Source organism: Typopeltis vanoorti, chromosome 1 (assembly GCF_054136105.1).
Source record: "Typopeltis vanoorti isolate ZY-2024b chromosome 1, IOZ_Tvanoo_1.0, whole genome shotgun sequence".
Taxonomy (NCBI): Eukaryota; Metazoa; Arthropoda; class Arachnida; order Uropygi; family Thelyphonidae; genus Typopeltis; species Typopeltis vanoorti.
This window is the reverse complement of record NC_143549.1, coordinates 38,143,777-38,162,649: the sequence shown is the minus strand read 5'-3', so window position 1 is coordinate 38,162,649 and position 18,873 is coordinate 38,143,777. Positions and strand designations below refer to the sequence as shown.

At 34.3% G+C, this 18,873-nt stretch overlaps 1 protein-coding gene across 1 annotated transcript in view; it reads left to right on the top strand.

The window, feature by feature from the left end:
• IKKepsilon (I-kappaB kinase epsilon) overlaps nucleotides 1-18,574 on the top strand; it is a 406,399-nt gene extending 387,825 nt beyond the window's left edge. Inside the window, exon 20 of the mRNA XM_090415707.1 lies at nucleotides 18,284-18,574. Coding sequence (XP_090271833.1) covers nucleotides 18,284-18,362 — 79 coding nt within the window. The 3' untranslated portion in view covers nucleotides 18,363-18,574. The remainder of the gene's footprint in view (nucleotides 1-18,283) is intronic.
• Nucleotides 18,575-18,873: the final 299 nt, after the last annotated feature.

Below are 18,873 nucleotides of genomic sequence, written 5' to 3'. Positions count from 1 at the left end.
TACATGTTAGGAATTTGATAATGATGATGATACTTTTCAGCATGTTTTCCTTGCTTAATTACTTCACATTGTTCTAAGCAGTCAAATCAGGAAACTTAGAATCATCTTTTACAAACTGTTTTAGCTACCTGCTGATTTTGATTGCAGAAAATTAACTAGTTTGATCATCTCAGAAGATAATGAACATTCCTAGAGATGCTATGTTCTACTGGCAATATCAGTAATTACAGTTTAATTGATCTCAGTTTGGTGGCAAGTTGAAAATAACTTCTGTTAAATTCATATTTATTCAATTTGTGTTCCCCACCCCACAATTTTCTTACTTTTCATCTCCCAGTTGTCTGTCCACTAGACAGACCAGTCTATCTAGTGGACTGGAAGTGGCCTGCAGGCTACCTTGAGAAGTCTTGCTGTATGACTTTTGGTGTATGTGTATGGGAGGGAGGAAGCAGGTTAGGCAATGGAATGTTTTTTTTTAATGAACTTTATTCAAGAGCAGATTGCTTTTGTGAGAAGTGTTATGATTAGCATTCCACCCTTACTGTAAATTCAGTCTAATCCACAAATAAAAATTCATTCCTTCATTGCTTATTTGCATTCCTAGAAAAAAAGAACTTCATAGACTTAGAGCCTATGTAATCCTTAAGAACAGGTCCATCATATATATGGTGAATTTATGCAAAAATACGAAGCCTTCAGTAAATATTATCTGCACTACTCGTAATGGTCTTTTGATATTGAAAGTTTATTTTTCACTTGGCCAGACTATAATAAATTTGGTTTAATCCTTTATCCAAGTGTGTGCAAACAAAGTTTGCACCTGAAAGTATCTTCAGGACTGGGGTAAAGTGGTACAACACTGGGCAACTCCATGCAAAGATGGAGCAAGTTACCATCGCTCCTATCTCAGTATCTCCCATAATGCAAAACACATCTCCTTGCGGATATGTATAATGTTATGCATTAATGGAAGGGCCACTACCTAGACTAGTTTCAACCTTTATTGAGGTCTCTTCAGTGGGAGCCAGGCCCAAGAGAAAGATATTGAAAGTTTCAACATCTTTCTCTAAATCCATAGTAATTTAATAAAAAGGTGGCACACCGTTTGGCAGCTCCTATAGGAGGAGATGACCTTGCTAATGCTTCTGCCTGGTATCTCCACTTGGGCCTGGCTCCCACTGAAGAGACCTCAATAAAGGTTGAAACTAGTCTGGGTAGTGGCCCACCCCTTAATGCATAACATTATACATATCCACAAGGAGATGTGTTTTGCATTATGGGAGATACTGAGATAGGAGTGTTGGTAGCTTGCTCCACCTTTGCAAAGGAGTTGCCCGGTGTTGTACCACTTTACCCCAGTTCTGAAGATACTTTCAGGCACAAACTTTGTTTGCACACACTTGGATAAAGGATTAAACCAATTTATTATGGTCTTTTGATAAAGTCCTCTTCCTTCTCATCAAAGTTGTTTCATCATAAACACAGGGAACAGAATTAAAAAGATGCTGAAATTTTTAATTCATGCAATGTTGAGTTTCATTGAAATGAGGCTCAGTATAATTATCAGAGTAAGGAATGTGGCATAAATAGTTTAATATACTTTTGAATTTATGTTAAATTGGATTTAAACAGTGTTGATGCGAACACAGATTAATAAGAAAATAACTACTTATTAACTTAAAAGCTAATATTTCGCTGGAATTATATCCAGCATCTTCAGAGCACACAAACAAAGTTTGATACAAATGCGAGACAACCACAATCCGGTGTAACAGTGGGACTAGTATAAGTAATTGCAGTGTGCAACACAAGACTAAAGTTCAAATACAGCAGCATCTAAGTTTAACCTTCCTACCGGCTAGGACGTCTATAGACGTCCAGATAAATATGGATATGTTTCAGACCACCTGTTGAAAGAACCTGGATAAGAAGTGCAATTTGACTGTCATGTCCATTAGAAAGTGTGATAAGCCCTCACGCTGAAGAGAACGGTTAATCGGATTATCTTGCGTTCGTAGCTGCAGTTGCCTATAACAAGAAACGCACTTCCTTTTTCCATGCTGGGTGACTGGATTTTAGTTATATAGGATAGAATAAAATAGAGAAATTATTTATATTTTTGTTTTCTCTTTTTATTGTACAATACAATTTTAATGTCTGGGCAAAATAAAGGTCTTGCATAATTTCTTCACTTAAATATTGCCTTACCTTGGAGAACTAATTTAATTTTTTCTTTTTTTTCGCTGATTTTTTTCTAATCGCTTTCTAGTCAAATGATTTTTCTTTGTTCTCGAAGAAATTAATTCACGATAATTATTTGAAATATTCTTTTAAAAAAAAGAAAATAAAACCGGCTGCCGACGTTCCAGTTTATATTATTTTTATACCAAACCATCGAAAGCGAATAATACTTCACAGATTTTCTTTAGGACACGCTTGAGCAACTTTGCTTTATAGAGAATAACATGAAATTTTTTAATCATATCACTAAATTTTTTCTTCATGTTGTATAGTAATTTACTGTTCTTTGTACACAATCTTGGTTTCCTTGTAGAATTGGTCATTACAAAATGAAATTAACAGTTATGATTAATATTTTCTGCATAATTCAGATATTTTGTTCTCCAATTTTTAAAGTAAGTGATACATTTGCTTATTTTTATCATTCAAAATATGTAAATCAAATGTGAAATTTCATTTCCTTTCACAATAGAATTGAACTTTATTTCGCCTCTGATAGTTTAACCCCCCCCCCCCCCCCCGTTGTATCACTATCACACACCCCCGAAAACTGTTATGAAACATAGGTACAGTTTTTATTTAATTCGTTATTTTTCTCTAGTAATTGTTCCACATAACTTTAATTTTTCGATACTGAAACTATGTGGTGATTATTATAAATTAGCAAATTATAAATCAGAAAATATACATATTATTTCCTCATTATTATAAATCAGGAAATTATGTGATATTCGGATATAGACGAAATTAATATTTGAAAGCACTGTCATCCTTCAATGCAATATCAGAATAAAGTGAAAACCAAACAAGAAATTTCTGCCTGTAAAATATTCAGATATTGCTTGAGGCTCTTTAGTGTGCTGCATGTTCTATTGTTCTGTTTCTCAGTGGGGGGTTAGTAATCGCCATTAGCTTTGAGCTGGGCAGAAATTAATAATTAGTAAGTATATTCAAGACACAATTTATTTACAAGATGGCAAGCAGTAGCAGTGACACTCATGGTAAGAAAAGAAAACTTCGTGGGATGCAGAAAAGTTGGAGCCTTCGCCTTTCGAGCAGCTCTTGTTCTACCGATGAGGAGAGAAATCTTTCTAGCTCTGAAGATAGCGATTCTACCTGTACTTTAGATATGTCTTCGTGCAGAAAATGGGTGATCGCCACTGAACGTACACCAGCTCACCAGCACGGTTTCCCTTCATAGGTAAGCCAGGAATTACTGAAGACTTTGACTCCAGTAATATTTTAAGCTCTTTCCGTCTATTTTTAGACGATGATATTCTTTCCTTCATAGTGGAACAGACTAACCTTTATGCTTGCCAACAACATCAGCAAGTTGAGTACAGTCCGCATTCTCGCAGTAAACTTTGGAGCCCATTAGATATCAACATGCTCCTTACATTTATAGCACTCTTGATTGTGCAAGGTATCGTGAAAAAGCCCGCTCTCGAAATGTATTGGTCTACAGACTGGATTCTGAACACGCCAATGTTTCGTGATGTTATGACTGTTATGCAAATAATTCGTGAATGCAAATCACGAAGTATTTGCATTTTCAGAATAACGAGGAATACGATCAGGCAACACATCCTTGCCCAGTCCTCAACAAAATTTATGATTTTCTGATGAAAATCCGTCAGAAATGTAGATCACTCTACATTCCTGAGAGAGACTTGAGTATCGATGAAAGCCTTATGCCATTCAAAGGTAGACTGAAATGTAAGAAGTATATTCCCAAAAAGAAAGCGAAGTATGGAGTAAAATTTTTTATGCTTTGCGAATCGGAAAGTGGATATCTTTGGGATTTCAAACCTTATACGGGAAAGCAAACTGTAATCGAGCATGATAAATATTCGGATCTCCCCTTGTCGATGCGTGCAGTAATGCAGTTACTAGACCCTTTACTGGGGAAAGGTTACTGCATTACAATGGATAATTACTATATGTCCTGAACTCGCTGATTTGCTTTTACAGCATCGTACAGATAGTTATGGTACTGTAAATGCAAAAAGGCGAGATATGCCTCCAGATCTGGCTCCAGGAAAGCTATCGAAGGGGGAAATCCGAGCTTATCAGCGAGGGAAAGTCTTTGCACTACGTTGGAAAGAAAAAAGAGATGATTTTCTGCTGTCTTCCCTGCACAATCCATCAACGGAATCCGTGGAGAAGCATGGTTTGAAGAAAGAAAAACCCATTGCTGTGTGTGCATACAACGACACTATGGGTGGAGTCGACAGGTGCGATCAGCAGCTATCATTCTACTCTGTAATGAGGAAACAGCATAAAAAATATTACAAAAAAGTGTTTGGACATGTATTGGATTTTGTCATTTGGAACAGTTTCCTCCTGCACAAGAAAAAATGTTTGTCTACCATAACATATCTAGAATACAGAATAGAAATTGCGAAAGCATTGCCGCATGCACATGCGCCTTCTTCAGCAAGCAGAAAAACAGGAAATCCTGCCAGACATCTGAGGTTGAACGCTGCTAACTCCAACCATTATCCCGAAAATCTACCACCAACGGCTAATAAAAAAAAACCTGCACACAAATGCTATGTATGTAATAAAAAAAATATCAGAAAGGAAACAAAAATCTGGTGCCCTGAGTGTAAAATTGCTTTGTGTGTTTACCCTTGCTTCAAGATGTTCCACACTGTTCAAGAATTTTAAATTCTGAACAGTATGAAATAAAGAATGTTTGTTTTCAAGGCCATCAAAACAGTCCTTTTCAGGACTACAAATATTGATAGAGGGATACCCAAATGTATTGTTTCTTTTTTCATCTTGAAGGTTAATTTTTAAGTTCTTTTTATGACACAGAATGATATTTTCGAAGGAATAAAATATAAGAGGAACTGGAAAGAGTATTCCAGGTAAAGTATTTCACCAAAACAATAAAAAATAATGAAATAAAATGTACCCTATATAGATAGATAGATATAGATATATGTAATAACTTTTTTTTTTTTTTTTTTTTTTTTTAAACTTGGGGATATTGTATATTAGGATAACCAAGTTATTTTATAAACTTGGTTATAAATTTCAAAATAACTGGAAAGGCGAGATATGCCTCCAGATCTGGCTTCAGGAAAGCTATCGAAGGGGGAAATCCGAGCTTAGCAGCGAGGGAAAGTCGTTATTTTATAAACTTGGTAAAAATAACCAAGTTTATAAAATAACTTGGTTATCCTAATATATATATATATATATATATATATAAAATGATAAGCCTTTTTATGTCATGTTTTTCGAAACGTTTTGAAAGTCAGGGGCTACCGTGAGTGTCGAGTCTTCAAAATTCGAGTCATCAGAATTCAGGGGCGGGACCCCCTTGAAGAAATTTAATAAATATTTCTGCTACAATGGAGTTTGGAAGAATCAACAATATTATTACTACCTTATTTCTGTTTCTCGTGTGGGAGAAAAACAGTAAAATGTCACTCTCATAATTATATGAGATGTTATAATGGCAAAAATAGTAAGAAAAAAGTCATTTGCACTTTCTCTTCAAAACACAAAGAAAGAACATTGTAAATTCAGCCAGTGGAAAAGAAAATACTACATATTTTTCTTCAGTTATCTGATTTTTTTTCTTGTAGTACAAAGAAGAAATCACTGCATATAACATGGAGTCCGCAGGAGGGAAAAAATCTGGAAATTGGTTACATTATAACGAATAGAGAAATCATGTCAGAAAAAATATTCACGTAAGATTCTAATCTCAGCAGACATAACATTTTCTTCTAGATTAGATATCTAAAGTAACTGAACCTTTGCTACTATTTTACACTAAAATGAATGGGTATGTTCCCCAAGTGATTTACGTTTGTAACAGTTGTCTTGCGAACGATTTATGAAATAAATTATCTGAAATATCCGCTGATTGATTAGGTATATACCCCTCTCCCCCCCAAAAAAAGAAGATTATGAAACGCATATGCACCTTTTCTTTTAAAATAATTCAAATCCTCTTTTTCAAGATAATTGTATGAAATAATTTATAATTTTTCGATAAAAACAGTGAAACTGATCATTATAAATTAAATTATTTCGGCATAAATAATGTATAAGCATGTAAACGAAATGTCAGCATTTCTGTTAGGATATAGGTAATCAACCATCGAAAAGAAAACAAGACATTCTTGGTGTATTCTGCACTACAGCTTGAGGCAATTTAGTGCGACTTTAGTCTTCTCTCCTTTCTTTCTCAATAGCTGAGAGTAATAATCCTTCAGCTTTTCCTCCAGCTAAGAGGATATTACCAAGTATTTATAAGACGTAGATTATTTCAGAAATAGCTTCCAGCAGCAGAAGTAATATTTAGATTTTTTTTAAAGAAAAACAAACAAAAATAATACTACTGAACTTTCTTTTGTGTGGTATGCATATAAACAATTTTGCATGGTGAAAATATAGCATATTATTTCTAAAATTTCACATAATTTCAGCGGACAGCAGAACAGCTAGTTTTAGATTGCAAATAAATAGAACAGAATTAGAAGCTTCACGATACAATCTGATTGCCGTATATCTATTGTCAAAATGGTAAAATGAAGTAACTGATTTTGAATGCTGTCTAGAAAATCTTTCAAACCTGTACAGAAATTTAGAGTAGTTATGCAATTGAGTTCCAGGAGAGGATAAGGAGGGGGGGGAAGCATTAGAAAATCTTCAAAAATGAGCAAAAAGTTTGAATCATTCCGTATATGATATTTTTCACATTAAATTTTCAACATATCCACGAAGTTAGGCACTAGATATTATCGTAATATGCATAATACAAATAAATAAATAAAAGACGAAGGCGAAGAATCACTGCTAAAATATCATTGGATATAAATTTTTGATACCAAAAAGACACAATCGGAAACCGAGTAATGCAATTTTGCATTTTAACATTTTTTTTTTTTATTTTGTCTTTATGAATAACAAAAAATCGTTTCTAAAACTGCAATGTGATGATCCATATAATGCTATTTGGCTAGAAACGAAAGCAAAAGGACATACTTATTTCAATACTTATTATTTTAAAATATAAATATTTGACATAATATTTTCAAAGCAAACATTTGAAAATTCTAAAATTCGAAAAATAAATTATTCAATTATTATACGTAAAGTGAAAGAACAACCAGTGCAACTCTTCCAGTGCACTGATTTGTAGAATAAAATACACCAAATTTACTATCACTGAACAGATTCATTGCAAAGGCTGATCAGTGGTCATTTCAGGATTGATTTTTTTCGCATATGTGAAATTCGTTTCAATTTTTGGGAAGAGACACAATAAATCATTTTAGAGGCAAGAAAGGTCAAATAACTTAGGAGAGAAAATGAATTTCTAAGCAACACAATAGAGGTAAAGACAGGGGGAGGGGACGCAAAGGTCACTCAGCAACAGATAATCCACTAATGGCTATAGAATAGCCGTAACGAGATTAACGGAGGAAGGTAATGGCATGATAAAAGGCAGAATACCGACGAAGTTTTGATCCATGAAAAAAGCTAGGGAGGGTTGAATATTTCATCCACACCGGCCGGTTGGGAGGTTAAAAAAAAAAAAAGTTTAGTCCGAAGGTTTGAAAAAAATATAGTAGTCCAAAGTTTTGAAAAAAATAAAATCAAATAAAAAGATTAAAATAAATAATTATTAATTTGATCTTAGGATGACTGTCTCCCAAATCTTTGGTAGATTTATACAGCCATAAGGTTTGGAGTATGTTTTAAGACTTCTGTTGATTCCAGGAACAACCTCTCTGACTTGTAGAAGCTTCTGTGCAGTACTTTTGTTTTTTTCCAATTGATCCTGTGTGACAGGGTATCCTAAGCATGGTTTGCCAGACCCGACTTGCCATAGCGAAAGTGTCGGATATATTTTTTGTGTTCACTGAGGCAGATGTCCACAGTTCTTCCTGTCTGTCCGTAGCAGGCTCGATGACAAGAACAGGGCACTTCATAGACTCCTGGATGTGATAAAGGAGTGAATCTGTCCTTAGGCGAATGAATGAGAGTTGCCAATTTCACATAAGGTTTAAATACGGTGCGCATTAAGTCGTGGACACAATTTTGCCATTACTCCTAAAGAAGTTCCAAAAACCAAAATAATGGTTTCCGTTGAACGTGGAATATACGACCTGCCTCCAGCAATAGCCAATAATATTAGGTTAGACGTGGCCAATATCCTAATCCATTCTAAGCCTTCCAAAAATAATATCCCACATAAAGAAATAATGGCTCTAAAAGAGCTACGCAATAATAACCACATTACAATAACCAAATCAGACAAAGGAAATGCAACTGTAGTAATGGATACAACAGAATATGAAAGCAAAATGCATGCACTTCTCCAAGACCAGTGAACATATCAAATTATAGATCGAGATCCCACTCACAAAAGAATAAGGTGTGCAAGTTATTGAACAAAGTCACTTCTTGGACAAAAGAAACAGTCAACAAACTCAAACCCTTTTACGTTAAAACACCCAGAATATATGGAGCTCCAAAAATTCACATACAGGTACATCTTTATGCCCTATTGTAGATAGTATAAACAGTCCTACATATAAACTAGCTAAACATTTAGCCAAACTACTAGCCACTTTCACAAATAATTATACCTCTTTTGTTAAAAATTCTACCCGCCTAAAAAGTATTTTAGAAAACCGCACCTTAAATAATTCAGATCTAATGGTGAGTTTTGATATCACCTCATTATTCACTAATGTACCATTGACTGAAACACTTAACTTGCTAAATTCGCAATTTCCTCCGATATATTTCAGCTATTTAAATTCACAGTATAGGCAGGTTATTTTACATGGAAAGGGAAAATATACAAACAATTAGATGGGACAGCTATTTGGCCACACGGCCCAGACACATTGAATACATATTTAGTGCATCTAAATAGCCAACACCCTAAAACCCACTTTACAATGGAATTAGAAGCCAATGACTGCCTTCCTGGACACACTGATCACACGTCTTCCAGAAGGTTCCTTATCATTTTCTGTTAATAGAAAACCCATACATACAAGGAGATATTTATACAAACAATCACACCATGACCCTTCTCAACAATATGGTATCTTAAAAACATTAACCCATAGTGCTAGAGCAATCTGTTCCAATGACATTGCTCTCACTGCTGAACTTTCGTACCTGAGCCACACCTTCCTAACCAATGGCTATAATCCCCATAAGATAGATAAAATACTAAATGCTACCCAGAAATCCCCTCCACTATCTACCACAGAAGACTACAACAAAACTATCACCATCCCATACATTAAAGGCACATCTGAAAAGATATCTAGGGTGCTTAACAAACACCAACTGCACATATTTAAACCTTATGTGAAATTAGCAACTCTCATCTGTTCATCTAAGGACAGATTCACTCCTTTATCACATCCAGGAGTCTATGAAGTGCCCTGTTCTTGTCATTGAGCCTACTACGGACAGACAGGAAGAACTGTGGACATCCGCCTCAGTGAACACAAAAAATATATCCGGCACTTTCGCTATGACAAGTCAGGTCTCTGGCAGACCATTCTTTGGATTCCCCGGTGCACAGGATCATTACTGCACAGAAGCTTCTACAAGTCAGAGAGGTTGTTCCTGGAATCAGTAGAAGCCTTAAAACATACTCCAAACCTTATGGCTGTATAAATCTACCAAAGATTTGGGAGACAGTCATCCTAAGATCAAATTAATATTCATTTATTTTAATGTTTTTATTTGATTTTATTTTTTTCAAAACTTTGGACTGCTGGTTTTTTTTTTTTTTTTTTTTTTTTTAACTTAGATGGCGCTGTATTAATACTTTAGTCTTGTGTTGCATACTGCACTTACTTATACTAGACCCACTGATTGTGGTTGTCTCGCATTTGTAACAAACTTTGTTTGTGTGCTCTGAAGATGCTCGATATAATACCAGCAAAATATTAGCTTTTAAGTTAATAAATAGTATTTTCTTATCAATATGTGTTCGCATCAATATTGTTTAAATCCAATTCAACATGTGTGATGAACACATACGCCTATCCACACTTTTGAATTTAGTCTGAAATTTTTTTTTTTTTTAATTTAAATTTTAAGATGATCAGTAACCCAAAGAAGAAATGCACAATAATTGTTCTGGAGATCATGTAGGAAAATATAGCAATGCGTGACAAAATTACCACCAATCTGAATAACGGATAAGTAAATAACCAATCATTTTTGTGTGTGTGTGAGTGTGAGTGAGTGAGTGAAATATTAAAGTTGATGAAATGAAGAAAAAAATTAAATAACAAACCTGAATATAAAAGCATGAATAAAGAAATAAAAAAAGAATGCAGGAAAGCCAAAGAGGAATGGATTAAGCATAAATGTGTAAACATAGAAAACACAGAAGCAGAGCAATGACAAGCAGTACAAATACAGTAAATCATGCGAGTGTCATTAGAGACTTTAGATACTATAGATAAAAAAGAAATCATTGAAAGATGGATTGAATGCACAAGTAAATTATATGAGCAATAAAGAAATGATATTCCCGAAACAGGCAGATTTAGAAGGACTATCCATTTTACTTTGTGAAGTTGAAAACACCATCAGAAAACTAAAACCACATAAAGTTTCAGGATAGATAATATCTTGGCAGAATAGTTGAGGGCTCTAGATGAAGGAGACTGAAATTCCTAACAAAATTATGCAATAAGATATATGGGACTGAATTTCTACCCAAAAATATTAATCACTCAATTTTCGTTCCAGTTCCCAAAAAAACAAAAGCTACAAGATGTGAAGAGTTCCACAATTTGCCTCATCAGTCAAGTATCAAAAGTCCTCTTATACATTATTATTGAAAGACATAAAAGAAAATTAACATAGAAATAAATGATACACAAAGTGGCTTCAAGAAAAATGTAGGTACAAGAGAAGGTATTTTCAATGACAGAACCATCATAGAAAGATATCTAGAAAAACAAAAAGATGTGTACCTCTGCTTCATAGATTACAAAAAGACATTCGGCAATGTTCAACATGAGCACTTAATTGAAATCCTTTCAAAAATAGGCATGGATGGAAAAGACATTAGGCTAATAACTAATCTTTACCGAAAACAGACTGCATCTTTTAGAATAAATAGAGACCTCAGAAGAATTCCCAGTTCAGAAAGATGTGAAACAAGGCTGTCTTGTCTCCGATTCTCTTTAACCTGTACACTGAAGAAATATTTAATAAAATTAGTAACCTCAAAGGAATCACTGTAGGGAGCAGAAATATTAATAACCTAAGATATGCAAATGACAGCTCTTCTAGCTGAAAACAAATATATCCTCAAGATACTTATAGATGAAACTCCCAAGCACAGCAAACAGTATGGCCTCAGTTTCGACTTTAAAAAGACATAAATCATGATAATTTCAAGAGAAAAGGAAATACCAAAAATATGCATCAATATAAAAGGAAATAAATTAGAACAGGTGCAAACATACATATACCTCGGACACTTGATCACAGAGAATAGCAGGACAGAAGATGAAATTAGAAAAAGGATTGAAATTGCAAGGTCAACTTTCAACAATATGAAAAATCTACTGACATCTAGAGAATTAAATCTGAAAACAAGAATAAGAATCTCCAAATGTTTCATATGATCCACATTATTATATGTAGTAGAGACATGGACATTCCAATCTGAGTATGAAAAAACTGGGGCCTTTGAAATGTGGATGCTGCAAAGAATTATGAGGATATCATGGAAAGACAAATGAGGAGGTACTAGAGATGGCAGGCATAAACAGAATCCTGATAAAAGAAATTAAAAAGAGAAAAGTCATCTATTTTGGACATATTCTTAGACATAACTGCCTACAAATGGACACTTCTTGAAGGGACTGTTGAGGAGAAGAGAAGGAGAAAAGACAAAGACTGGAGTGGATGAAAAATATAGAAGACTGGACCTAAATCTCATATGAGGAATGCAGCAGAGAGGTGCAGAATAGGACATGGTGGAGACACATAGTAGTCGATCTTCTGGAGGGAGAAGATACCTGACAGGACAGAATATATATATATATATATTGTGATATAACTGATTGACTCAGCTGAGAGACATATTTTTGATACACATTAAATGACTATAAGATGAGAGATAAAAAATAGAAATACTATTTTAATTTTAATTAAACTGCACAACTCGTTTCATCTTCTTGGAAGACTTCTTCGGGTGCACGACACGAGGGAAATACCAACAAACATTTCAAGAGAAAAAAATCTAAATGTTAAAAACGCTAACGTATTAACATTTGAATGTGTTCGTTGTATCTCTCTTCATTGTTGGACATGCACATGCGTTCAAGGTCTCATTAATGCCCAAGTTGGATAGCAGTGCAATGACAGTCTGAGAGATTATAGCCAAGGTTAGTGCTGTGCTGCGATGTACTAGATGGAGGATAATTTCTTTAGATTCTACAATTCTTCTCTCCAGTTCATCATAGCATCGAAAGATATTTTCTGATTTATACCACATGACTGGATGAATGATAGAGTTTTCATTGTTAGCATCGCAGAATTCAGGACATTTTTCAACAGAGCACTTGCTCTAGTTCTGCCATATGTGATGTCTCTTTTATGTTCATCTAGATGTAATTCAATGGATTTTTCAGTCTGGCCAAAATAAGGCATGTTGCAGTTGCACCAAATATGGTAAATGCCGGGATATTTCAAGTTGTTATGTTTTTGCTTGGGCATACTAAGCAAAGAACGGAGTTTAGGTAAAGGAATGAAAGACGTCTTGATGTTATATTTTTTGAGAACTTTGGCTAATTTACATGAAACAGGACAAACTGATGTATGGTAGGGATATTTAGCCTTTTTTCATTATTTCTATCTTCAATATGGCGAAGAGGTGGATTGAATAGTAGCTTTCTGTTTGTTTTGAATAACCATTTTGCCAAAAGGTTGTAAGAAGAGACTGAAGTTCTTTGGTGATATCCTCTTCTTCACAGAGAAGGGAGTGAGAACATTTGCCTAGCGTAGAGATATGCCAAATTTTTCAAGGCAGCTAGTGATGGGACTGTGCATTGAAATATCTATTGGTGTGAGTAAATTTTCTGTAAATGGAGATGTTTAATTTCTCAGATACATGAGGGAGTTTGACATCTAGAAATGGGAGAGAGAGAGAGAGAGAGTGTGTGTGTGTCATCAGTCTCTAATAATGCAGTAAACTGGGTTTTTGGGTATTGACTGTTGAGATGGTCTAGGAAATTCTTTAAAGAATCAGGTTCATGACTCCAGATTAGGAAGATGTCATCTATATATCTTTTCCTAAATACGTGTGTGTGTGTGTGTATATATATATATATTTACAGAGTAATTGACTCGGTTTAATGACATGTTTATAATTACTAACTAACTTAAACACTGAGAAAGAATATATGAGATTTAATAAAGTTTCACTACTAGTTTCATTGGAAATGCTGACTTTGTCAGGTGAATACAGCACCATGGAGAAAACAACACCTTAAAAATATATTATACTTTAGACAAACACAGAGTTTAGAACAAGTAGTAGTTGTGTTTGAAATCGAGTCCAAGTAAGTTCTGGCATGAAGTACTGTGCATGTGAATGATATTATGAGTACGCCAAAACTGGATTACAGCACTAAACTATGTGTTTGTCTAAAGTACAATATATTTTTATGTTGATTTCTCCATGGTACTGTATTCACCTGACGAAGTCGGCATTTCCGATGAAACTACTAGTGAAACCTTATTAAATCTCTTATATTTTTTCTCTCGGCATTTAAGTCAGTTAATAATTATAAAAATACATACACACATATATATATATATATATATGTGTGTAGAAAGTATATTTACCTTGGGTATAATTATGTTAAAGATACCAAGCAATTTTAAACCTGGTTTTACTCCATTTCCCAAGTAAGCAAACAGACAAAATGTCAAGTTTGCGCCTGCAAATGATGCAAGTCTAGTTGATCCTACAGGTAGTGCAAGACCATGGCAACTCGTGGTAAAGGTGGAACAAGACCCGATCACTAATCTTAATATTTACCCTTAATGCCAAAACACATCTCCAAGAAAGCGATGTATGATGTTATGTATGATGTATTTGTTTAGAGAGAGTTAAATATATATATATATATATATATATATATATTTAACTCTCTCTCTCTCTCTCTCTCACACACACACACGAACAAGAACCTATGGCACATCAGTGTCATGTATGAGATGCAGGTAAGGATTAAGAAAGAAAAAAATCTATGAAATTTTTCTTGAAGATCTGAAAGTTTAACACATTATGAGAATTGTGACAGGTAGATAGAATAAACAAGAAAGAGGAGAAGCAGATTTAATGAGTTTGCAATTGTACTGAAAAGGGATGCTAGGCAGCAGCAGTGGCTCTTGTTCAAGTCCAACATTCCTGTTGGAATGTTGTTTGTCAAACGATGTTTGTCATTTTACTAGAACAGTGATTGTTTAAGTATCTGTAGGAGACATAGAGCTGAAACGTTGCACCTGTGAGATAGACATTGAAGCGAGTCTGTGAGGAAAGGGCATGAGCTGAATCGCTCTCCTCTGGATAACATCAAGAATTTGAGAGAGGTTTTAGATGCACTTTCAGATGTGAGTTATATTCTAAGAATGGGTGAATTTGAGATTTGTATAGTGTTAGTAGCTGGATGGGTGTAATCTTGAGTATAAAAGAATGCCCAGTTTTTTTGTCATGAGATGCTGGAGGTAAATGCCTGTTTTAAAGGAGAAAAAAAATCTTTAGAGCAGGAACTTGTGAAGCTGAATTACAATATAATTTTGTATGTGACTAAAGTAGAAGGAAATTATTCAGTGGTGAAGCCTAGAGGTATAAGTAGAGATAAAAAGTTATTGTTTTTCTTTATAAGATCATAATGTTTTGCAACTTTTCACCAATAGAAAAATTTGTGCTTAATCACATCAGTAATAATGACGTTATTCAATAGTTATTTTTCCTAAAATTTGTGTGTGTGCGTGTGCACGTCCATCTGTCCGTCCATCCATCCGTAACCATATCCAGCTTGAGATAGCAACAACTCTAAATTGTAAGCTTTTAGAAAAGCAACTTTGAATGGGTTGATCAGATATGAAAGATAGGGTTTCTTTCCTTTCCTTTTATATGTTTTGAATTTACTTACTCCTTTTTTTCTTGCCTGGTTTTTATTCAGTGGTAATTGAGTAATTTGAAAATTCCTATTATAAATGTCAAAAGTGATTATAGGTATTATTTCTAGGAAGATTCCCATATTACTCCTCTAAGAGTAAACATTATTTTTATAGCTATTTAGCCTATTTATAAGGGTACTCTTATTTATTAGCCTATTTATAAGGGGTACTCCTAAACAAAAATATGCTAAATAGCCATAAAAAATGTCTAAAGTGATATTTTGGGGTTAGTTATTATTTTGAATTAAATCATTGATATAAATTTTTAAGAAAAAGTGATGAAATATATGCTGTCATGCTTAAGTGTCTTTAAAGTTTGGTGACTAGATGGAAGAAATATGATATGAAAGATTTATTATTATTATTATTATTATCATACAGATATCTCCATGCAGTAGGAGACTCAATGCAGAAGATCCATTATTCATGTAATAGATATCATACTTCTTAAACTCATTCACTAATGAAGCACTCACAACCACTTCTGAGAACAACTCATTCCACCCATTTGCCACCTCCTAAGCAAAAAAAATCTACTCCTAACCCTTGCTAACCATACTCTTACACAACTTCCATTGGTGACTCCTTTTCTCTCCCTTCTTGTCATATATTGAAAAAAAGTATTCACTGTCAGTCCAATAAAATCCCTTTAATAGCTTAAATGCATCTATCATGTCTCCTCTTTTTTTTTTTTTGCCTGTCATCTAATTTTTGAAGATTAAAAGACCATCAATCTATTTTCACAAGATTCTATAGACCTGCCACAATCTTGTCACTCACCTCTGGATCTTCCCCGTCACTTCTTCATCCCTATAGATTGAGGGATTGGGATATTTCAAGTTGGCAGATGAATCTTCTTCAGCGTCATTCCCACTCAACCAGAGGTTGCTGTAGCAGATCATTCTCTTCGACTCAGTTCTGTCCAAGGTCTTGGAAGTCTTCTCTCAAGTTCAGCCATTGTTTTTTAGGTCCTCTTACTTCTTTTGCCTGGTGGCTTTATCTCCTACACTCCTTTCCACATAACCTTTGGTCATGCACCACATAGCATGACCAAACTACCTCAGCTTTGATTCCCTAATCTTTCCAGATCTCAGATTACCTTCATTGTTTCCCTGATCAGTTAGTTTTTGATCCTATCCAATCTTGTTACACCACTTGCAAGTCTCAGCATTCTCATTTCAGCTACATCTATTCTCTTCTCCCATCTCTTGGTCATCTGCCAGGTGTCACTGCTATACATCAGTGCATGTCTTACTGCCATTTTGTAGATCTTTCCTTTTAACTTGCTGGACACTTTTTCATCACACAATATACCTGAAACTTTTTTCAGTTTATCCACCCTGATTGAATCCTCCTATTGCATTCTGAGTCCTAAGTATCTGTCATTTTGGACACATGATCCTAGATATGTAAACCTAGACACTTGTGATGTGTCTGTGCCTTGCAATTTTATACTTATTATTATTATTATCATCATCATTATTATTATCATCATACAGATATTTCCATGCAGTAGAAGACTCAATGTAGGAGATCCTTTATTCATGTAATAGATATCATGCTTCTCCTTAAACTCATTCACTGAATGCACTCACAACACATATACTCTGTCTTATTTCTACTGATCCTCAAATCACTGTCTTCCAAAACTTTCCTATATTGTTTGAGTCTTTCTTCTGCTTCCTGCTCAAACTTTGTGCAAATGACCACCCACATCATCTGCTAACATCATTGTCCAGGGTGATTCAGTTCTTATGTTATGTCATCCAAGTGCATAACAAATAAGAAGTGGCTCAAAGCTGGCCCCTGATGAACCTCGACTTTTACTGGGAATACCTCCTGCTTCACATCTCACCCTTGTTTTACTTCATTTCTTGTACAAGATGTGAATACTTCTCTAGCATAATTTCTTCCACATGCTTCTCCATATCTCTTTTCTTGGGACCCTATCAAAGGCCTTTTCCAAATCATTGAAGACCAGAAAAAGTTCCATGTTACTCTCAGTACCTTTTTATGAGTTGTTTTAGAGCAAAGATGGCATCAATTATTTCTCAACCGGACATAAACTCAAACTGCTCTTCTCTACTTGTCCAAGTCTTGCAATCTCTTCTCAGTTACCCTTTCCTGTTCCTTCATAGTGTGACTCATGAGTTTAATTCCTCTTTAGTTGTTACAGGACTGGATATCACTTTTGTTCTTATATATATTGGAACCAGTATACTCTCTCTCTCTCTCTCCCCATTCCTTTGGCATTTTCCCAGTTTCCATGATTCTGTTAAAGGCATCCTTTAATAGAATCATGTCCATTTCACCTAGACATTTCCATACCTCTACAGAGATGTTATGAGGTCCAATTGCTTTCCTGTTGTACATCTTTCTCAGTGCTTCTTCCTCCACTTCCATTTTTGTTGTATTAAGAATTGGCTCTATGACCAGATCTTCTCCATCCATCTGCATATCTCTATTTATTTCATTCATTAATTTCTCAACATACTCTTTCCAACTATCTAACACATTTAACATATTCTACTAAATGAATATTGAAGGTATTAGTTCTAGGGTGGTGGTGGGAGAAAACAAAGGCCTGGAAGTTAAATAAGAGTACTAGATGAGGAGTAGATGTTTTACATGAAAAGTTGTGATGAGTGGAACTGTTGGATACTACTGTGAATGAGCATAGATGAATTTCAGAAGTTAAATAGACTCAAATAATCAAAAATATGAAACAATAAAATTTCAAATTAAATTACATTTTCACTTTTAAAATGTGGGACATTAAAATAAGACTGCTGAATATTTACTTATTTTTATTATTGTTATTCAGGTTCAAGCATATAGCATTTGAGCATTCCCCTGCCAAAGATGAATACACAATACCTCTAGCTAATGGTGATATCAGATGAAAAGGAAAGTAATTAAAGAAGTTGTACAGAATTCATGTATGTGTTGAAAGAATGAGGGCTATATTTGAAGGTGTAAATGTGTAAATGCTATCAACTTGGAATGATAAGTTTAAGTAGTTCATTATAGAAATACGATTTCAAACATGATGTACAGCTCTTTGTTAAAGTTTTTATTAATTCAGACATTAAAGAGGACATTTTTTATGAATATGATTTTGGAGATTTCTGTTAATTTAATGCATAATTTTGTGCTTTATTTTTATCAAGAGGCAAGAAAAATACATGACAAAAGAAGGAAATATATGTAAAATGGTTTCATATATGGAAAATATGCATTTTATATATATATATATATATATATATTTTTTTTTTATTTTTTATTTATTTTATTTTTTCTGACTAGGTCGTAATTATAAAATTGGTGTAAAACTAAATTTTTGTTTCTTTATCATACAACACACTTTCCAAAAGCTAAGTAGCATGTCTTTATTTCACTTCTGGCTACCAATTT